The 23,276-nt window shown below is 41.8% G+C and overlaps 1 protein-coding gene across 3 annotated transcripts in view; it reads left to right on the top strand.

Moving 5' to 3' along the window:
* The window catches only part of Rbm14 (RNA binding motif protein 14), a 30,455-nt gene extending 15,304 nt beyond the window's left edge, over positions 1 to 15,151 (top strand). Inside the window, exons 1-4 of one of the 3 annotated variants that reach the window (XM_057779639.1) lie at positions 3,336 to 3,651; positions 4,832 to 5,254; positions 10,340 to 11,012; positions 12,850 to 15,147. In XM_057779639.1, coding sequence (XP_057635622.1) covers positions 4,843 to 5,254; positions 10,340 to 11,004 — 1,077 coding nt within the window. In that variant the 5' untranslated portion in view covers positions 3,336 to 3,651; positions 4,832 to 4,842 and the 3' untranslated portion in view covers positions 11,005 to 11,012; positions 12,850 to 15,147. Of the gene's footprint in view, positions 1 to 3,316; positions 3,652 to 4,831; positions 5,255 to 10,339; positions 11,013 to 12,849 lie in introns of those variants that run through there. The other 2 variants (XM_057779640.1, XM_057779641.1) reach the window with 2 other exon arrangements.
* The last annotated feature ends 8,125 nt before the right edge of the window (positions 15,152 to 23,276 follow it).

Genomic DNA, 23,276 nt, shown 5'->3' on the forward strand with positions numbered 1-23,276 from the left:
GGTGGTGGTGGCAAATGCCTTTTAGTCCCAGCACTCAGGGAGACAAAGGCAGGTGGATCTCTAAGCTTGAGGTCGGCCTGGTCTACAAAGTGAGTTCCGGGACAGCCAGAGTTACACAGAGAAACCCTGTCTTGACAAACCAAAAAGGAAAGAAAAGGCTGAGGTATCTAAGAGTTTTTAGTTATGTTCCTGGGGAATGAACCCAGGTCCTCCTTGCTAGGCAGGCGTTCTATGATTGCGCTACATACCTAGCCCCGGCAGACAAGATGATTTAAAAATAGAAGACAGTAAAAGTGCTTCTGTAGGTGGAATTATAGTTAAGGGAGAGGGTTTGAAATTGGTGCTGTAACTTTCTGTAAAGGGAATACTAAGTTCCTAGAGCTGTGAGCAAATAGACATCAGTGTGAACACTTGGTCTATAGTTAACCTCATTACTGAAGGCTTTATTTTGCTATTGTCAACATCATGATGAAAAGCCACCTCTGACTTGATGATCAGATTTTTTTTTGAAGATTGAAATTTTGTTCTGGTGATGATAAGCACAGATAACTTTTCCTTGAAGTACTGGGATTCTAAAGTAAGGACCTTACATGTTTGACGCTTATCATTGAGCATATACCTCTCTAGCCAGCAAGCCAGTATAACATGAACTGAGTCCAATCACTTCCTTCCTCAGATATCAAAAAGTTTTCTCATGCATTAGTTTTTTTTCTTTCCTTCCTTTTTTTGAGACAGGGTCTCTCTGTGTAACAGTCCTAGCTGTCATGGAACTAGCTCTTGTAGACTTGTGGACCAGGTTGGCCTTGAACTCACAGTTCTTTCTGCCTCTGCTTCTGGCCTGCATTCTTTTTTTAGTCAATAAATATTTGAGGGTCTTTCATGTTACCAAAGTAGTTCCAGCATTGAGGGCATATAATATGGAAAATTATCAAGATAGAATTTCAAGTAATTGTAATTATTTGCAAAAGTAGTATGAAGTGATCAGTTACAAGTCAGGGTCTGTGCCTTTAGATAGAGCGGCCAGTAAGCCGGGCGGTGGTGGCATGCCTTTAATCCCAGCACTCGCCTTTAATCCCAGCACTCGGGAGGCAGAGGTAGGCGGATCTCTGTGAGTTCGAGGCCAGCCTGGTCTACAAGAGCTAGTTCCAGGACAGGCTCCAAAGCCACAGAGAAACCCTGTCTCAGGGGTGGGGTAGGGTGGGGGAAAGAGCGGTCAGTAAAAGATCTGAATAGAGAATTAAAAAACCAGTCTTTATCTGGTAGTGATCAAGCAGACTGAGACTGTAGCGAAAACCTGGTTGGGTATTTTGTTAGTCCATAAAGAAATTGGAATATGCCCTTCACTCACGTTTTTTTTTTAGGCAGAGTCAAACTATGTAGGCTTGACTAACCTGGAACTTGCTATGTAGACCAGGCTGGCATTGAACTCACAGAGACTTAATTGCTTCTCCGTCTTATGTGCTGGTATTGCCTGTTCAGCTGTAGTAGATTTTAAAAACCAAGGACATGATTTTGATTTGGAGGTTGGTTGGCCAATAGTCTGGTGGTTTTGATGTCTGCACACTGGCATGAATTGTGATCCTTTGAATTGTTACCTAGTCTCTACCTTTGAACCTGTAGAGATTCTAATTTAGTGAATGAATTGGTCTTGTATGCTATTGCAGGTATTTTTTCAGGGATTTCGGCATAAGAAAATTTAGAAGATTGAACTGAGAGAAAAGAATTTCTATACTATATGTGTTTCTGGATGCATATTGAGTTGTGAAAATGTAGTTAATCACAGAAAGGTCCAGGGTGGTAGAACTGGTTGTATTGATTACTGATCTCAGGTTGCCTTTACTCAGACTCAGGTGCATCAGAGTGAAATGAACCGTGGCCATATTTAATGTCATATTTTCACGTTTTGGGGGGGTGGGGGTTTTGAGACAGGGTTTTTCTGTAACTTTGGAGCCTGTCCTGGTGTCCTGGAACTCGCCATATAGACCAGACTGGCTTTGAACTCAGAAGAGTTTTGCTTTTTGAGACAGGGTTTTACTGGATGTCCTGGAACTCTGTAGAACAGAGTGACCTGGAACTCAGAGTTCCGCCTGCCTCTGCTTCCTAAATGCTGGGGTGAAAGGTGTGCGCCACAACTGCCTAGGTTTTAACTTTTAAAAAAAAAATACCTTTCCCCATACTTAAATTATTGGCTAGTTTTCTGTCTCTTAGTTAGGCTTATTTTCTGTCTTTTTTGTTTTAGTAAATCCCCCCCCCCCGTCGGTTTGGGTGGCAGTATGCTGTTTGTTCTTCCTTTCCCCATCATCCTGTTCTCATGAAGTTCCCCTGCTTTCTGCCTGTTCATGTTCAAGTTATCCATTAAGCACCTTTCCCCTTTTATCCCCATCTTCAAAAGCTGCTTTGCAAAGGTCGTGACTAAAGTTGCTTGCTCACTGAGTATGGGATTATGTGAAGCAACCAGTGGGTGAGAAAAATGTGATGAGGGCATTGAATCCTGTGAAGAATGTTCGTTTGTACTTGTTTGCAGCTCATTGTGACAAAGCCTTTTCTCCTAAGGTCAGTTCTAGGGAGTTTAAACTTAACAGCTCTGGCTAATGGCACCCAATAAAACAAAACCAAACCAAACTTTTGCCGTTCCTGTTTTTTGTTTTTGTTGCTGTTTTTTTTTTTTTTCCTTTTGGGGGTGAGGTTGGGGTGGGGGGTCAACTTTTATGTTTACACAACATTTTGGGTGGTGGGAGGCTAGAGGGATCATTAATCCCAGTGCCTCCTAGGTTTCTGGCCGGCTCATTTCTGGGCCATTACACCGTAATTGAAGCTGGATCTACGGACTGTTGTAGAGTTTTCAACTACCTAGTTTTAATTCCTGGGTAGCTATGGGACTCAGGAGGGCCAAAGTGGAAATTGCCCAAGGCTGAGGTTGATTTTTAAGTAGGGGCGGGTGCTCTGCTATTTGTTGCGTGTGGTCTGTGTAGGCTGGACGGAGGTCTGTGTAAACTGCGGGGTGTAGTGGCGTTCAGTTGGAGGGTGCGAAATCTTGGAATAGAGGACTGAATACAGTCAGAGCGTGCACGTGGAAGTGGTGGAATGCGAAAGTTTAACAAAGTTAGGGCCATGAAGCCACTGACTGCCACACTGAGACTGTCGCTTAGTCTGCCTAATGGCGGGCCGCACTTCGAAGAAAACCACGTTTGTGGCTCCTCCCTCACATGAACCTCCTGCCCAATCAGTGGCTTCGCTTTCACTAGGCTGGGTACTCATTGGCTTTCGTATAAAAGCTCCGGATTACTGACGTTTCCACCTCTTCCTGGCCTCTCAGGTAATTGGCGTTCGCGGTAACCAATCAGGAAGAGGATCTCCGGGAACGCCAGCCTTTTACTTTACCGAACGTCCAATCCGGTGGTAGGTTCACTCCCCCTTTCTACCCAGAGTCACTGCTGTGGCCGCCGCCATTTTAGCATTTTGTCAGAACCGTCCGCGCTGCAAGGAGGAGAGGCGGATCTGCAGATTTCCATGTGGTGAGAGACTCCAAATCCTTCTTCTGTGTTTATTATTAAAACTTCCCTGACTCCCTTGGACGTCAGGGCTGTCCTAGTGGGGTCGCGGCCTGCGTAGCCGTCACTGAGAGCCGACCTCGGTCCTCGACTTTGTGCGGTAAGCCTGAAGCAGCCCTCCCCCAAGTCCCCACCCCGCAGTCCCTGGAATACCTTCCTTTTGTCCCCTTTATCCTCTACTTTGCTGATTTTCCTATTTGGGGGTTTATGCCTAGTTAACCCTTAGATTTAGACATGAGACTATCATGCCCCAGGGCCGTGTTGCCTCATTAAACAATATATAGCACCCATCTTTGACCAGGCAGTTTTTCTTTTCTTTTTTTTCCCTCCTTTTTTTTTTCCTTTTTTCTTTCGGTTGCGCTTTTCTGTGTAACAGCTCTAGCTGTCCTGGAACTCTGTAGACCAGGCTGGCCTCGAACCCAGAGAGACCCACTTGCCTTGCCTCTGTCTCCCAAGTGCTAGGATTAAAGGCGTGCACCACCACCGCTCGGCCAGTTTTTCTTTTCGTAGGAGCTACATAGTAAAGATGTGCGCGTCCCCCCCCCCCCCAAAGATCTCTCCTACTCGGGCACTTTCTGTATTTCCCATACTTATTATGTGGTTGATTCCAGTGTTCGCTATTCTAAAGGAAACTCATAAACCCAGCTACTGCAAGGCCCACGTTTCCGGAAATGATTGCTAAGAGAGGAAGAGCTAATTAGCAAGTGTAGTAGTTAGAATCTTGTTTTGTCTCCCTCCCTCCCTCCCTCCCTCCCTCCCTCCCTCCCTCCCTCCCTCCCTCCCTCCCTCCCTCCCTCCCTCCCTCCCTCCCTCCCTCCCTCCATTTTTGGGACAAGGTTTCTCTGTAGCTTTGGAGCCCATCCTGGAACTCGCTCTGTAGACCAGTCTGACCTAGAACTCAGAGATCCACTTGTGCTCCTGAGTGCTGTGCTTAGGGTGTATGCCACCACTGCCTGGCTTAAAATCTTATTTTCTAGTGGCTATCACGGTGGGCTGAAATGCTCAGTATATGTAGCTTTTAATTTATTCTCAAAACATCCAGCCCTGTTTTTCCTCTTTGTCTGGGGCAAAGGGTATACTCACTCAGTGGCAGAGCACTGGCCTATAATGTACGTCACTGTAGGTTTGATGCCCAACACCACAAAATTCCCTTTGTCTACAAAAGACTGCCCTGTTAGAGACCTCTTTAATAGAAGTTCTTGTGGGGAGTAAAGCAGGCTCTATTGTTAGTTGCTGTGGACTTAGGTCTTCCTTTAAAAACTTTGTCTTTTTACTTGCAGGCTGTGTGGAAATGGTGAAGCTGTTCATTGGAAATCTTCCCCGGGAGGCCACAGAGCAAGAGATCCGCTCACTCTTCCAGCAGTACGGGAAGGTGCTGGAATGTGACATCATTAAGAACTATGGCTTTGTGCACATAGAGGACAAGACGGCCGCTGAAGATGCCATACGCAACCTGCACCGCTACAAGCTGCACGGAGTGAACATCAATGTGGAAGCCAGCAAGAATAAGAGCAAAGCTTCAACCAAGTTACATGTGGGCAACATCAGTCCCACTTGTACCAACCAAGAGCTTCGGGCCAAGTTTGAGGAGTATGGTCCAGTCATTGAATGTGACATCGTGAAAGATTATGCCTTTGTACACATGGAGCGGGCAGAGGATGCAGTGGAGGCCATCAGAGGCCTTGACAACACAGAGTTTCAAGGTGAACCACTTTGGCAGCTCAACACAAGGCTATTAGGAAGAAATTGGATTAGTAGAGAAAGGGTTTGGTTTTTTCTTTTTTTTTTCGAGATAGGGTTTTTCTGTGGTTTTGGAGCCTGTCCTGGAACTAGCTCTTGTAGACCAGGCTGGTCTGGAACTCACAGAGATCCGCCTGCCTCTGCCTCCCAAGTGCTGGGATTAAAGGCGTGCGCACCACCGCCCAGCTGAGAAAGGGTTTGGGATAGAAAATTTTTGCTGGCTGATAAGGATGGGTGATGCATTTCTTCAGCAAAAATTTTTATGTTTATTTATTTACTTTGTATCTGTGCCTGTGTGCTGCAGCATGCATATGGAGATCAGAGGACAGCTTGGGGGAATCTGTTCTCTTACCACGTGGGTCCCAGGGATTGAATTTAGGTGGCCAGGCCTAACAAGTCAGGTGACAAGGGCTTTTTTACTCTCTAAGTCACATTCACTGACCCTCAACCTTTTTTTATGAAACGTTCAGGAACAGTGCAGGAAATAGGTAATGAATTTTATAAAATGGAGAATGGTGATTGGAAGGGGAAATAATAGTTCGTTTTCATTTGTAGTATTTAAGACTCTTGAGACTGTTGTGAAATCCTTTCTATCTGCATGGTGGTGGTGGCGGCGGCGGCGGCGGCGGCGGCGGCGGCGCAAGCCTTTAATCCCATCACTTGGGAAGCAGAGGCAGGTGGATCTCTGAGTTAGAGGCCAGCCTGGTCTACAGAGTGAGTTCCAAGACAACCAAGACTGTTAGAGAAACCCTGTCTTGAGAATACAACAAACAAAATCATTTCTCTGAAGACTTTGTCTTCTTTTTAACTCTGATTTTTATTGGGTCAACACAGGGTCACATTGAATTGCACTTGATAAAGAAAATCCAGAGAAAGAAAGCAGCGGGGACAGAATTTGGGTTAAGCTTTCCCTCTTGTTTCAGTTCTTTCGGTAAAGATAACAAACTTTTGAAAGGTTCTGGCTTTAGTTTTGCTTTATGTCTGTGCGAAGGAGTCACATTTGAACATCACTCAGGAGTGATGGATTAGGAGACTGATTTTAAGAGTCTAGAGAGGAAGAGTTGGGGTTCGGAGCAGTGACGGCGTGTCCTCCAGTTGGTTTCATGTGTGTGCAGGGTAGATTGGTTTCGACATTTTGGGGGATAGTTTGGGGTTACCACAAAGCCCTGGTGGCTGAATTGTTTTTGTGCCTGGAGGGTGTTGATGTGGTTTATCAATTGATTTGAAAAGTATTTAATTTTAAGATCAAAACTTTCTTGTCAAGAGTAGCATTTAAAAGACTGAATTGTCAGCTGGACTTTGAACTCCTCTCATGCTTTTAGGTTCCAAGAGTTAGAAACAGTTTTTTTTTAAGGTTCTGACAAACTTCCAGATTACAGCATAGTCCTGGAACTCATAGCTGTATTTCTTAAGGGGGAAATAAAAAAAAATACACAGATTTTGAAATATTTATGTGTGATCTACAGAAGTCAGAAGAGGGTGTCAGAGTCCTTGGGACTGGAACCAGGTGGTTGTCAGCCATGTGGTGATTAGGTGCTAGGACCTGAACACAGGTCCTGGTCCTTTAGAAGAGCAGGAAGTGCTCTTAACTGCTGAACCATCCCACCAGACCCAGAACTCAGGTTTTCTTCTTATTTATTTGTTTATGCTTTGATGTGAAGATTGCAGACCCCCTGGAACTGGAGTTACAGACGTTGTGAGCTACCATGTGGGTGCTGGGAATTGAGCCAGTGTCCTCTTAACCTATGAGCGATCTCTCTAGCCTGCCCCCCCCCCTTTTTAAAAATATTTAACTTTATGTGTGTTGTTTGAGTGTGGTGTATGTATGTGTACAACCTGTGTGCAGATCCCCCTCAGAACTGTATTTCAAGCCTGGGCTGTGGCTATATTAACACTAAGCAGTAGCTGGTTCTTTTCTTCATTACTAACTTTTGTGGAACAGTGCTTTATTGTCATCTTTGGTTTCCCCCCCTTAAATTGAACCTTTTTAGAGTCTGAAGACACCCCCCCCCCCATGTGACAAGTGCCCTGTGTCATGGGCATTGCTTTGCATTATTAAAAATGTCACAGGTCTCTCAGGTCTAGTTTGCTTTTCTTTTTTAATTGGGAAGCTGAGAGTTATTTTGTCAACAACTTAATTGGAAGCAAAGACTTCTTTTGTGGAAGGTTCTGGTATGATACCTGATATTTGGAGGCTTTCCAGCACTCTAATCACAAAGAGCTGGTGTCTTCTGGTGGCAGTTACATGTGTAAGGGGAGGACAGTGTGATCTGTTTGAGGGCAAGTGTCCTTATAACTGGGTATCTGAAACTTGGGCTCTGATGCTAACCCATGCTTAGTTAATTTTACACTGTTTCTCTTAATGTCATGGTCTTTCTTTCTTTCTTTCTTTCTTTCTTTCTTTCTTTCTTTCTTTCTTTCTTTCTTTTTTTTTTTTTTTTTGAGACAGGGTTTCTCTGTAGCTTTGGTGCCTGTCCCAGAACTAGCTCTTGTAGACCAGGCTGGCCTCGAACTCCCAGAGATCCGCCTGCCTCTGCCTCCCAAGTGCTGGGATTAAAGGCGTGCGCCACCACCGCCCGGCAGTGTCATAGTTTTTCAAAATACGGTGCTAGAAATAGAGTCCAGGGCTTTTCACATGCTAGTAAGCTGAGCAACAGCTGGAGACCATCTCTTTTCTCCTTTCTTCATTATGTTACCTTAGGTTGGCCTTAAACTTAGGTTGGGTTTAAGCCATTTTTCTGTCTCCAGCCTCTTCTAGGTGTGTGTTCCTCCAATCCCTAGCATTACTGTTTTATTCCCTCCCTCTGTGTGTGTGTGTGTGTGTGTGTGTGGTCGCACAGTTTTTCTATACAGGATTTCTCTCTGTAACAGCAGCTCTGATTGTCCTGGAACTAGCTCTGTAGACCAGGCTGGCCTCAAATTCACAGAGATCCACCTGCCTCTGTCTCCTGAGTGCTGGGATTATATCATGCTTGCCTTTGTTTTATTTCTTAATTGATCAAAGTTCTTTATATGTTGAGTAATGATACCCGACTAGTCCTTTTCCTTTTAGTTTATATTCTTTTTTTTTTTTTTCTTGCCTACTTGAAGAACACTGACTTTAGATTTTAAAGGTTTAGTTCCCTTTTTGGACACCAGAATCAACAAATGCATAGATCAAAGCATTTATCAGTGAATAATTCTATGTCTTAAGTGTGTTTGCATGCTTCTTGGTTGTATTTTTTTTTCCCCTAATTTGTTATGTTCTAAAGTTTCCCCATCCCCATCCTGGGCAAATTTCAGTGTTTCCATTATGGCCTGTAAATATCTAACTGCCTATCTTTGTTCTTTTTGATATCTGCAGTCTAGATTTATTAAGCTTTACCTGTTTTTGTATTTTGTCTCCTCACTCCCTTAATAGTTCCTAGGATCTAATTTTCATTTTTCAGGTGAGATTATTTAACACTTTCTTTTATGTAGGAGAAACCATTTTTCTAGTGACTTGAAAAGTTATTTTTTAAAAAATATTTATTTATTTATTTTGTATACAGTGTTAGTTTCCATGTCTGCCTACTGTAAGTCACCATGTGGTTGCTGGGAATTGAACTCAGGACCTCTGGAAGAACAGTCAGTGTTCTTAACCTCTGAGCCATCTCTCCAGCCCGAAAAATTATTTTTTACTTATTTAAAAAAAGTGTTTGCTTGCATGTATATATGTGTACTAAGTGTGCTCGGCACTTTGGAAGCCAGAAGAGGGGATCAGATCCCCTGGAAACTGGAGTTACAGGTAATTGTGATCTTCCATGTAAATGTTGGGAATAGAACCGGTCTTCTCTGGAAGAGCAACCAGTGATCTTACCACTGTGCCATTCTTCCAGCCTCCTCTTCTGTTACTGTTGCAACATATGTGTTGAAGTGCATTGGAGTCATTACACTGTGAAGATTTTGTTGGATTTAGATCCCTTTTGAATTCATTTGCCAGTAAATTTGTTGACATAGGTAGAAATTTCTTAGGTGAATAAATTGAGGATTTAGTTTTAACCTTTATTCTTAAAGTTGCCTCTTTTCTTTTATTAGGGCTTTTAGAACTATTTCATTTTCAAAATACCAATTGTGTTTTTCAAAGAAAGGTTGTGTTTGGAGCATGTTCTTAGAATTTCAAGATCTTACTTGATTTTTGAAACAGGCTGTATGTCATAACTTAGATTGGGCTACAGCTTAACTATTCTCTGGCCTCATTCTTCAAAGTGCTAGTATTAAGGTGTGTGCCATCATGCTCAGCTTTTTTCATCTTCTCGCTGTAACTCCTCTACTCTGAGCAGTTTGTTTCACTAACATTGTTGATTATCCTTTGTACCTTTCTTATTCTCTTATTAAAATGCACTTACCGTGTGTATATGTGTTGAAAGCTTGCCCAATTTTCTTTTGGCCCTCTGATTAGAGTGTCAAATTGTCGATAAATCCCTATTAGAGTGATTATTAAATGAGAAAGAACAATTTAAAGAGAAGACCTTCATCTTGTATTCCCATATTTCCTTAATTCATTACTATTCCAAAGATCTAGCGTTGAAACTTGGCATCCAGGCTCAGCTTTGGAACAAATCCTAATCATTCTTAAGTGATGGTAACTTTAGAAATCTCTTTGATTTGGGGTATGTATGCATAAAATTGACTCAACATTTTTTCCCTACTTAATCTTGATATAAAAGATGGGTATGTCAGATTTTTGAAACATTCTAGAGTTTCTTATGTATTGGGCCAGTGGGGTAGCTATTTGTGCAGTTACTTGGCAGTGGGTGAAATCTCTTTTTTTGAGCAAGAGTAGAATTCTTAAACAGTAAGCTGGTGTTGATAGCTATATTCTTCGTCTGGTTATCCTTTGCTTGAAATCAGGTCATTTATGCTGAATCTGTATGTTGGACTTCCCCATCCCCCATAGAAAGTCATTTTGACAATTTGTCACACATCTGGAGTTGTTTAGGTAAAACCATTGCTGTGACCAGTGGCTGGGGTAGGGGCTTGGGCTATTACTTCGTGATAGCAACCCTTCTTGCGTCTGTTTCTTCAAGGCAAACGAATGCACGTGCAGTTGTCCACCAGCCGACTTAGGACTGCGCCCGGGATGGGAGACCAGAGCGGCTGCTATCGGTGCGGGAAAGAGGGGCACTGGTCCAAAGAGTGCCCAGTAGATCGTTCGGGCCGCGTGGCAGACTTGACTGAGCAATATAATGAGCAATATGGAGCAGTGCGTACGCCTTACACCATGAGTTATGGGGATTCATTGTATTACAACAACACGTACGGAGCGCTCGATGCCTACTACAAGCGCTGCCGTGCTGCCCGCTCCTATGAGGCAGTGGCAGCTGCAGCTGCCTCTGCATATAACTATGCAGAGCAGACTCTGTCCCAGCTGCCACAAGTCCAGAACACAGCCATGACCAGTCACCTCACCTCCACCTCTCTCGATCCCTACAATAGACATCTGTTGCCACCTTCAGGAGCTGCTGCTGCAGCAGCTGCTGCTTGTACTGCAGCTTCTACTTCATATTACGGGCGGGATCGGAGCCCCCTGCGTTGCGCTACAGGCCCAGTCCCCACTGTTGGAGAGGGCTACGGTTACGGGCATGACAGTGAGTTATCCCAAGCTTCAGCAGCCATGCGGAATTCCCTGTACGACATGGCCCGGTATGAGCGGGAGCAGTATGCGGATCGGGCGCGGTACTCAGCCTTTTAAAGTTTGAGGTGAGAGTGGGGGGGGTGTCCCCTGTTGGTTTTGCCATCCCTCCTGTGGCCTCAAAGGGCTCTAGTTAGGCTGCTCTGCTTGCTTGCCTTCTGCAGGGCTAGTATGAGGTTACTAGCATAGTTCAGTTTATAGACAAGTCCTTAAATGTTGGAGTTTGAAGTAAACATCCTTTGCTCTTTTGCCTATTTTTCCAGGCTTCTAATAGTGGGAGTCATTCTCACTGTATTTGTGTTATTTGTGTTTGGAACAACAATGGTGTACTGTTAAATCTTGGGTCAAATCTGTGTGCTGTAATTGACCTGGGATCCAGATATTCAGACATAGGTGGGCTGCTTCTTAGAGTCTGTTGAATTTCTTAGCTGTGTGGCACTAGTTACTGTTTTTTTTCTTTTCTTTTTTTTAGTTTGCTGTATTGCATTATGCTGTGAAAGGGTCTGATAGGACCACTAATGATAAAGTTTCTAACTAGTTAACTGATTATTATTGTTCAAATCCTATGAAGACCCACAAATGGCTTCATCTTAATCTTGAAGATAGTTTCTCATATTCGCAAAGGTCTCTCTGTCTTAGGCATTTAAAGAACTTAATTAGTGATAAATTAAAGCAGAAATAGTCAGAAACATTTCTCATAGAGTAAGGAAGTCTGTCATGAGCTTCAAAGTCCAGCTTAACTGCTTAGTCCAGCTTCATGACCTTAAGAGTCCACTTTTGTTATCTTTTACCTCTATTATGTTGTAGCCTCTTACTCAGTTTTTTTATTTTTGACCCTGGGTTTAACATGTTTCACTTAGTGTGATACAGCAGTATATGTTTACATGTATACTTGTGTATTCCTTGGTAATGTTGAAATCTAGTCTTAGGAACTTTACCATGATCACCACATCCTCATCTTCCCATTAGTTAAGGACATTTAATACTCAACAACTTTACCCGAGTCCATTTGACCATGACAGTCTCAGTTTGTAGCCTAACAGGACCTTGAACTCCACAGTTCAAGTTCAAGTTCAGTTGTGCTTCAACCCCGAGTGCTGAGATAGGTGTTTACCACCATGGTGGGGCTTCTGTTTTGAATAATTCTCTTTTGACGCTTCTTGTCAGCTTTGGGCTCTAGGCTTTTTGAGAATGCTGTTGTACTTGGAATCTTTTTCAGTTCCTTTAGTTTTGAGGAGCCCTACTGTGTCCCTGACATTGTTATTGATCCTTAATCTTGTAATACAGATACTTTGTCATCTTTCATATTAGAGCAGATGGTATGTCCATTGACTGGTCCAGATGACTGACTAGGTTCATTGACTAGGATTGTGCTAGAAGAGAAACTTGAATAATAACTTGATGTAGCTTACACATTTTTCAGTGCCGTCTTTTAAAAGGGTTTTGGTTCTATAAACCTTCAAACTTGTTCAGTTGATGCAACTTTTTTCTAGTTCTTGCAGTAATTCATAGATCGAAACATATTGTTGACTTTTTACCCCAGAGATTAATTGGAACTTTCTCAGTTTTATTTTTTGTTTGTTTGTTTTTGTTCTCTGAGTTTGTGGAATTACCTTCTCTTGAGAATGCTAATGTTAACATTGAAAGTAATAGAATATCTTTGCCTACTATCATGAAAATTTTGCTATTTAATTTGGAGAAAGGACTTTACTAGGGGACTGTTTAGCCTTCCCAATGATTCTCTGATCTGCAAGCTGTTCTCATTTTTAGAAATTATGTTGATATTAGGGAAAGGTAAACTTAAAAGTATCAAGGTATGACGTTCTAAGATGTTCTTTGAAGTTTCTAAGTGGAAAAGCCCTTTTGAGCTTTGCTGTAAAGCCCCTGTACTGTGCTCTCTTTCAGGTGGGATGTGTGTGGGCTGAAATTCCGAGCTGCGGTTGTGCATGAGAATACACCCTTCGTGGTACCCCATCTCCGGGACGTTCTCGGCTCTGTGCATTCAGTCCCTCAGGAACCATGGACCTTAATTTACCTTGTTAAGTTCAGACTTTCTTTTCCTGTTCTCTCTCCTGCTCAATTCCCTGTTCTCCTGTTTATTCTTCTGTAGCTTCCCATTCATGTTCTATTTTTCCAGCATGCCTCCTGTGCAGGAACTGGTAGGGGTTGTGCTGTCTCTTCCCTGCCTCCTGACCTTGCTGAGAATCACTGCTCCTCCAGGTTTTCTTTTTTGGCCCAAAGGCTAGTCCTAGAGATTTGGATCACTTTCCAGTGAAATAAATGGTTTCTCAAATTAGGGTATGTGTGCTTTGAGAAAGTTCTTGTTTGGACTTGTTTCTGGGTTCTTTGTATATTTGTACCCTGAAAAAGGGTGGGGAGTGTTTACAGTTTAAGCTACCTAGCTTTGGGTGAATAACACTGTAGAGGTTTTTACTTTTTTTTTTTTAATAGTAGATAGCACCTTTTGGCACTAAACGGAAGAGGAGTAGTTATACAGAAGAATTCAAGTAGGCATCCTTGTTTCAATGAAGATGTTTCCTGCTGGTCCACTTTTGATTATAACGCCAACTAACTAGTGATTTAGAGCTGTAGATCTTTACTTGCTTTGAGAAAGAATCATTGTGTATACTTAGCAACTTCTGTTAATACTCAGTCAACATACCTCCCTTGACTTATTTCTGGCAAAGAGGTGAAGGTTTGAGGGAAAAGAAAATATTTTAGAAAAATGAAGTTATGACTTCTGCCAGAGTGCATTTTGCTATTCCATTGACTAGTACTATTTTATGGCGCATTTCACCGTTCATATGGTTCTGCCAGAATCAAGAGTCTGCATGAGTAGTTAGTTCCACAAACATCTTATAGCTTGTACTTCATGACTGTAGGTGAGAGGTGTAAAGGGCCCAGCAGCTCCTTTGTAAGTCATTGATAAACTTACTATCAGCAGTTAAGACAAGTGTTTGAATGCAGTGAGAAGCCACTGCTTTAGTGTCATGTTTTTATTAAAAACAGTTTGTCTTCTATGTTTCAGCATATATAGGGCCATCTCTCAGAATCATTTACTTGACCAGTATTGAGTTCCTCCTGTTATGCCAGGCATGCTTTCAGTAAAGGGGTCATAATGATGAAGATAAAATGAAATAAAGATGATAAAGGAGCCACTTTTGACTTGGATGACTTTAAATTTTTCTACTAACTGTCTATTTCATTGATTCATTCTAATTTATAGATGGCTGGGATTGTGACAGCACTCTGGACAAAGGTAATTTTTTGTGATCTGAGACCCTGTGCTAAGTGATGTCTGTGTTGCTCTTCAGTCCTTCCAGGAAAGGAGTTTTTACTTCCAGGCTGAATTGTTTTCTTTGCCATTGTTGCCTGTCTTAGAAAGGTTCATGCATACTTTGGTCCCTTTTTCTTTAATGAATAAATTCAGTTACTGTTGTGCACATAGTTTTAGCTCAATTTCTTGATGTGAAGGTTGGGAGACTTATATTTGTTAACAGGTTTGAGGAGACTCTTCAACAGACGTTAGGGATCTTAAAGCTGTTTTAGAAAAAAGAATGGGGAGGGAGGCAGAAATGAAAGATACACCAGGCCCAGCTTCCCTTAGATAGCTCTTAGCACTTGGGGCTGGGTGTGGTAGCATAAGCCCTTGTCCAAGCACGTAGGTGGCAGAGATGGGTGGGTTTCTTGCTTCAAGGCCAGCGAGTTCCAGGAGAGTCAGAGTTTCAGGGGAGTGAGACCCTGTCTCAAAAGTAAAGTAAAATTGCACATCAAGTGGAGGAGGTTCCTGTCTAAATGGTGTCTTTGTTTTTATTGACTTGTCAGAGTAGACGTGGGTATTTGTTCACCATGTTGCTCAAGGTTGCCTGGCCTCACATTCTGAGTAGTTGGGGCTAAAGGTGTATACACTGTGCTATACTTTTATAGTATTAAAACATAAAACATGCAGAGCGTTAAAATTTACCTGTTTCATCTTTTTGTTTTAAGAGACTGGTTCCTGTAACAACCTTTCAATTTTTTCATTGCTCAATTTATGTTGGCTCAGAGCTTTTTTTCCCCCCTCTCTTTTTAAATAAAAGACGTGCTTTTGCTATGTATACACCCAGACTGACTTTGATGAACTCTTTGCTTTAGATGGTAAAGGTGCTTATTGCCAAGCCTGATGACTTGGAACCTACATGGTGGCGAACCAAACTCCTATATTCTGACGTCCACATGTATACTAATGGTACACATGCATGTGCACACTTGGAAATGCTGTTGTAATCTCAGCAATGTGTAATCTCTTGAAAGCCAAAATGATTCAGAGTTCAAGAACTAACCATGCTTTATAGTGTGATTCAAACAAAAAAATTCATAATGTGATTTTGAAAATTTATTATGTATACAATGTTCTGTCTGCATGTATACCTGCCCGCCAGAAGAGGGCACCAGATCTCATAGATGGTTGTGAGCCACCATGTGGTTGCTGGGAATTGAACTCAGAACCTCTGGAAGAACAGTCAGTGCTCTTAATCTCTGAGCCATCTCTCCAGCCCCCTTATAATGTTATTCAAACAAAATTTATTCATTGACTTGCTGGAAAATGCTTATGAAGTGTAATGGGAGAATAGTGAAGTGAAAATTACAAGTCAGGACTGGTGCTGTAGCTCTGTTGATAATAAATTTGCTTAGCATGCTTGAAGCCCTGAACTTGATCTGTAGCACTGCAGAACGCTATGTGATAGTGCACATACAGTCTAGGTCTGGGGAGGTAGAGGCAGGAGGACCAGGAGTTCCAGGTCATTGCAGCTACATAACCAGTTAGGATAGTGGTTCTCAAACCTACCTAAGTGCTATGGCATTTTATACAGTTCTTGTTGCGGTAACCCTCAACTGTAAAAATAATTTTGTTGCTACTTCATAATTAAAATTTTGCTACTGTTATGAATTTATCTGATATGCAGGATATTTGATATACAACCCCTGTGAAGGGGCTGTTCTAACCCCAGCGGTTGCAGCTTACTGAAGGCGAAGGCGTAAGTCACAAACAATCCCACGCTAGTTTGGAATTATGATTAATATAATGGTTATTTATTTAAAGGGGAAAAAAATTTACAGATCACAGTCCCAGACAACAGCCCTCTGCCCAATCAGGAAGGGAGTCTAGTGGCCGCAAGCTGAGCAGGAAGTAAGAGAGCGCGAGGAGGGAAGTGGCCGCTTTTTTAAAGGGAGAGAGACCACGCCCCAATGGGCTGGTATCTCAGCGGCTATTGGCTGGAGGAGTGGAAGGACCTCCCGGAACAGCATACTAGTTGAGAACCACTGAGTTAGGCTAATCCAAACTATCAAACCCTGTCTCAACAATTTGCAGAAACTGAATATAATTGATTTTGTGCATTAAAGTGGTTTGAAATTTGTGGTGGAACTGGTATGGGTGTTCACACGGGTCTATGGAAAGAAGTACAGAGGCATCTCAAGAATGATTTTTAGTCTCTACAGGTGGACTAGTCTTTAAGGTCTGAACCACTTTCCCTTTGCCCAGGGTTGCTTTATTGTTCTCCAGTTTATACCTTTGCAAGTTGATTTCCATATCCCCAAAATACCTTACTAAGCTTCCAAAGGGACAATGCCAAGTACAAATTCTCGATAAGGAACACATTCGTTCTCTATTTTTTTTCCAGTCTAGTTTTGTATAGACTTTGCACCTTTGGAAAACAGAAGGTGCTGAAGACAAAGGGCAGATTAAGGCTGTGTGCTGACATTCATGCAACATTTACAGCTGTATAGGTGCCCCCCCTTACAAAAATTATGTTGATCTGAGTTTCCAGTCTAGTGAGTGAGTATTTCATTAGACTACATCGTTGTATAAGTAGACAGTATTGGCATCACTTACCTCAGGAAACTGTTTGAAGAAAATCACTTGCATGTTAAACGCATTTTCCTTAGCACGCTACCATTCATTTGTTCACTGATATGACTAGCATCTGTGAGCTAGCCTTGGACTCACTGATTATTCCTTAATTGTTTACCATGTGTGGGTTATGTGGCGAATGCATATCAATAGGGCATCAAGCCTAATTTTGCTTTGCCTTTTAGTCGTTCCCTCTCCCCCAGTTTCCGATCCTGGGTATGCAGATCTTCGACTTACCCTTTGGGGGGGAGCAAAGGATGATTGGAGTGGTCCCACTTGCTTTGTTTTGAAGGTTTGATTCATTCTTGTTCTAAGTGGATCATAGGTCCTATAAGGGTGGTTAGGGAGTTAGTTCTCAAATAGTGGTAGACATTTTGTTTTTGGCACTAAGACCTTTTCGTGAGACCTCATGAAACTTCAAGAATGTGCTCTTCCTCTGAGCTGTATCTTGAATTCTAGATCAAAAGATTGAAGTTTTTCAGGACTCTGCAGTAGGTGGGTTGACTTGGGTAATAATTGCCAAGTTCAATCCTCTTTACCCTAGGACATTAATACTAATAATGTAGACTACAGGAGGAGATAGTGAGAGGTGTGTAGATTATGCTATGGGAATTAATGCTTTCCAATTGTTGGAATCACTTCTCAGTTCTCTTTATGAGGTCATGAGGAGATAAAGGTTGATTTTTTAGAATGATGGTAGTGTAGTCCCATCTCTGCACACCCAACTCTGGTGTGTTTAGAGAGTAAGTAGGCTGGGCTGAAGTGGGAGAAAGTGTCAGAGTATTTAAACGATTTGAAAATGGGAGGTTTATTTGGAAATTTAAAGGCTGAGTTATCAAATACAGCTTTTGTAATTAGAGAAGTTAAAAATCTACAGGAAAGTTCTACTATGTATGCCTATAATCTTGGCATTTAGGATGTTGAAGGAGGATGACTGGACTTCATATAATGCTTGAGTTTCCAGGCCAGTCTAGAATATATAGTGACAGTTATAACAGTGGTTTGTCTTAGTTTGAAGTGATACAGCAAAGTAAATAGACTGGTGTAAACACAATAGAAATTGATTATAGTTTTTAAAACTGAAAGGTAAAACATACATAAAACCAGCAGATAGCAAACTGGGTAGTGGTGATGCACACCTTTAATCACAGCACTTGGGAGGCAGAGGCAGATGGATTTTTATGAGGTTGAGGCCAGCCTGATGTGCATGGCCAGTTCTTGGAATGCCAGAACTGTTCAGCAGATAGCTAGTTTATCTAGCTTCTCTGTTCTGTTGATCTCAATATGGCTGAAAGATCCCTGGTTCTTTTTATTTTTAAATTGGGTTTTGGTTTTTGAAGATAGGGTTTCTCTGTAGCTTTGGAACCTGTGCTGGAACTAGCTTTTGTAGTCCAGGCTGGCTTTGAACTCACAGAGATCTGCCTACCTCTGCCTCCCGAGTGCTGGGATGAAAGGCGTGCGCCACCAGATATCTCTAGTTTCTCTATAGATAGTAGTTCATTTGTGAAGGCTTTCCCTCTGTGATTTGATTGACTTCTAAGGATTTCTACATTGATTGACATTTTATTGTAAGTGAGAGATGAGACAACACATTGAATCCATAGCAGTGTCCTACTGTTTATCATGGTGGCAGGATCGAACACTTTCATTCTCTAACTGATGAAGCATGGGTAGTGTGTACAGTGTTTACTTAACACTAGAAATTGGGAGCTAAACTGGGTATAGTTGTGCTTGACTTTGATCCAACACTCACTCAGGCAAAAGCAGGTGGATCTCAGTGAGTTTAAGGACAGCCTGGTCTAGATAGTGAGTTCCAGGATAGCCAGTGCTTTGTGGAGAGACTGTTAAAACAAACAAAAATAAATAAACAAAAATAAATTGGAAGGTAATTTTAAAAGTGCCAAATGGTAAATTAGGAATATCTTATTCAGAAAGGAATGACTAAAAGTACAAAAGTAGTTCTGGAGAGGAAAGAAGGATTTTGAAAGTCTCAGATAAATTTTTCCAAACGATTGGCAAGAATGAAAGGTCTAGTCATGCTTGCACCATATCCTTAAGCTGGCTGATGATGACTGAGAACATGCACATCTTGTGACAAGAATGACTCTCTAGCAGGAAACTAGCATGGCTGAGATGTAAAGATGATGTTGCTCTCTGTAGTGGTAAGTTAAGACAGTTCTTTGAATAAGGGTACCCTTAGGTTCTTTTTTATAGGACTTAGTGTAAGTTAAGACAATTCTTTGGAATAAGGGTACCCTTAGGTTCTTTTTTATAGGACTTAGTGTAAGTTAAGACAGTTCTTTGAATAAGGGTACCCTTAGGTTCTTTTTTATAGGACTTAGTGGTAAGTGAACTTCAAAAGCTGAATTGAACATTTTATTACTGCTTGAGTTTTTCCTAAGTTGTCAAGTAAGTGCTAAGAGTGACTGAATTTCCTTTAGTTCTTCTATATTTAACAAGGTTAACTGTCTCCATGTATACAAGGTCAGACCATACAATTTTACAACGTAAGGACTAAACTTAGTACAGAACTATAATGTAGAACTTTTAGTCCAGTGCTCGCTTGGGCTGCACATAGACTAAAATGGCCCTGTGCAAGGATGACAGGCAAATTCACGAAGCGGCCAGTGCTTGTCAAGACAGCCTTTACGAAAATTGGTGTGCTGTGACACTGAGAGCAGGTAGTTTGTGTGTGTTTATTGGCTACCTGGTTATAATAATATTAAAGCAGTTATTTTCTGAATTTTCAAATCACAAAGGTAGAATGTTAGTATTTTATCAGTGAGATATATATTTCTAAAAAGAAAACTTGTAGTCTAAACTGTTCCATCCATGGTGTGCCCATTTTGTCTGACTACTGTTTACTACTGTGCTGTCACATGACAAAATGAGGCAAGGGACCTTTAAGGTCTCTTACAAGGTTACTAAATCCTTTATGAAAGCGCTGTCTCTTAAAATGTATTTGTTTATTGACTAAAGACACTATCATCGCTGGTATTACAACCTGAAACATGAATTTTGAGGAGGGCACATTTTAACATTACCTTGTTAAAATGAGCATATTTTTGTTGCTTGTAAGACAAATGGTTAATGAAAATTGATTAGTGGGTAGTATAATTCATGGTGCTATGTAGTGACCTAAAACTCAGATACATACAGTGAAAATGTTGCATACTGTCATCAGCTGATTTTTCTTCCTTCAAAGATTCCTCAGCACATTCTCTGCTTCTTCCCATATCTTTCAGAACAATGTCTGTCTGTAGTTAGTTCACCAACCTAGCTGAATTTCTAGTTTAAAAGCTTTACCCTCAACTACATTATAAGTTTGCAACTACTTTACATCATGGAAGGTCATTTCTTTCATTTGAAGCTTTTTCCTGTTTTGCAGCTTTCCTGATTTTGCCAGAGGCACAGCGTCAGTAACCATATGAAATACCTGATGGGTCAGTCCTACAGAACTCTGTACTATCATTTGCACTGTAAGACCCCAACATGAAACTGCAGCCCAAAGGTCTAGTAGCATGTGTATAGGCATATGCACATGTGACCACTCTTGGCTGCAAGATGCTCTAGAGTCCCAGAGCATCTATAATCTAGAAAAATGCTAGATGTAATATTGGATGCTGCTTCTGCTATATCTGCTAAGGAACCAGCATCTGCCAGGAAACATACTGCTATCATTCCAACATGTCAGCCAGCATTAAAAAGGAGTTTGGAACAGTCATAAAGTTTCCAAGGAATTTCTGCTTCAAATACACCACCATCTTTACATCATCTCCAAATAGCTTTTTCCTGTTTCCGCAGCATTTGTGGCATATTCAAGTTGAAAAATTGTTCCATCAGGAGAGAATGTAGAGGTTGACAGGTCATAGCTGGTGCAAGTGAAGCTCATGGTGCAGGCCTACCAGACCATGGAAGACTTCTGGCTTGAAGTAACGTGTGTGTGTGTGTCTCTATCTATCTATGTCTATGCATGTGTAGGCCTGGGACACGTGGTTTGAGACAGGGTCCCTCTATGTAGTCTTGACTGTCCTGGAACTCGCCAAGTAGACCAGGCTGGCCTTAAGCTAACATCCACCTTCATCTGGATCTACTTTAATAACAAGTGAAGTAAATAATTTTTCAAGAGCCTATTGACTGAGTTTTGCTTCTTGCTATGTTGCTCAGTCAGGCCTGAAACTGAAGACCTGCTTCTGCCAGTGAAGTGCTGGACTATGTCACCTATGTTTTCTTCCTTTCAGTGTTTTAAGGTGTGAAAGTCTTATGTAGCCCTGGCTGACCTTGAACCTGTAATCTTCCTGCTTCAGCCTCTTCCAGTGCTAGGGGACCACAGACCTATGTGGTCAGGCTTAGCCCCCCTCCTTGATCTTTTTATGTCTAATGTCCTTGTTTTTAAATTGATATATATGAATTGGGTATAGATGATAGCTTTTTCGATATTTCACTTAGTGATTTTGTCAGGGAAGAAAGTTTAATTTCATATAGAACCTGAATTTTGAACCTTTTCAGATAACCAGTGTTTTCTCTGAGATTGTGAGTTTTTTTTTTTTTTTTTTTTTTTTGTTTTTTCGAGACAGGGTTTCTCTGTGGCTTTGGAGCCTGTCCTGGAACTCCCTTTGTAGCCCAGGCTGGCCTCGAACTCCCAGAGATCCGCCTGCCTCTGCCTCCCGAGTGCTGGGATTAAAGGCGTGCGCCACCACCGCCCGGCCTGTGAGGTTTTTGTACTTGAACATGAGTATTGTTCCTTTTTCTTGGAAAAAAAATTTTTGTTTCATGTATGTGAGTGTTTTGCCTGCATGAATGTCTGTGTGCCATGTTCATGCCTAGCACCCTCAGGTCAGAAGAGCATCAGATTCCCTGGGTCTGGAGTTACAAATGGTTTTGAGTCACTATGTGGATGCTAGATCTCCCTACAAGAACAGTAAATGCTCCTAGCCACTAAATAGTCTCACTAGCACCATTTTTTACATTTTGTACAATTTATATTTTAAATTTTTTATTATTTTGCACACATACTGTGTACCATGTGCATGCTGTTCCCCTTGAGGCCTGAAGAGAGGGCATCATATCCCTTTAACCTGTAGTGACCAGCCATTGTAAGCTACCATGGGGATATTAAGAATAAAACCCAGGTCTTCTGTAAGAACAGCAATTGTTTAACTCCTGAGCCTTCACTCTAGTCCCATATTTTGAATTTATTTGCTATACAGTGTGAGGTGAGTAGCTGAGTTACTTGAAAAGGGATTTTAAATCTCAGTTAAAAGGGACAGTGAGATGTTTCAGTGTGTTAAAGCTGATTAGCTTGAATTCAATCTTCAGAACCTTTAGTGGAAGGAGAGAACTGACTGCTGAAAGTTATCCTCTGGCTTTCACATGTGTATACTTTTTTTGATATACATACATTACAGAATGAAAATTTCAGCTATAGCATGACTAAGGAATTGTGTGTGTGGTTTTTTTTTTTTTTTATGGGGAGGAGGGTTGAGGTAGGGTCTATATATATAGTCCTGTCTTGAAGGTTGCTCTGTAGACTAGGCTTGTACTACTATGATGGAGGAAGGTTATTGGCTAATAAAGAAACTGCCTTGGCCCATTTGATTGGCCAGCCTTTAGGTGGGTGGAGTAAACAGAATAGAATGCTGGGAGGAAGAGGAAGTGAGCTCAGATGCAGGGCAGCTCCTCTCAGAGGCAGACACGATGCAGCCAGCCACCAGGTCAGACATGCTAAATCTTTCCCAGTAAGACTAGTGCTACACAGATTATTGGAGATGGGTTGATCGGGATATGAGAATTAGCCAATAAGGGCTAGAGCTAATGGGCCAAGCAGTGTTTTAAAGAATACAGTTTGTGTGTCATTATTTTGGGGCATAAGCTACCCAGGCAACCAGGAGCTGGGGCGGCAGGAACACAGCCCACAGCTCCCCACTACAGAATGGCTCCCCGCAACACTACTGTGCCTGTGTTTGTTTTGAATGAAGGCCTGACATGGCAGGATGTCTCCTACTTTACTGTAACTAACACCTTTATCTCCAGGGAAACTACTACTCTGGACCAGTTAACTGTTGGGGACAGAATTAGGCATGAAATCAATTGGGCTTGGAGTGTTAATAGAGTTGCTGTAACTCAGGATGCTTTATCATTTGAGGAACTTGGTTTGGATTTTACCATCAGAACCTGTAGTTCTTCCTAGGCCAACTGTCAGAAATGCCCAGAGTCTGGTGTTCAGAATTGAATCGATAGGGTCCTGTTAGTCACAATAGGTAACATTTCCTCTCCTGTTCCTGCTCAGTGTAGTTATAATTTATTTACATTTGGAGTGGGCAACATGCATACGTAGTTTGTATCAGTTTTTAGATTTTGTTTTATACTGGGAACTGAACCTAGGGCTTCATGAATACTGGCAAATACTTCAAGCCACATTTCTGTTGTGTGTTGAGGG

Source organism: Chionomys nivalis, chromosome 8 (genome assembly GCF_950005125.1).
Source record: "Chionomys nivalis chromosome 8, mChiNiv1.1, whole genome shotgun sequence".
Taxonomy (NCBI): domain Eukaryota; kingdom Metazoa; phylum Chordata; class Mammalia; order Rodentia; family Cricetidae; genus Chionomys; species Chionomys nivalis.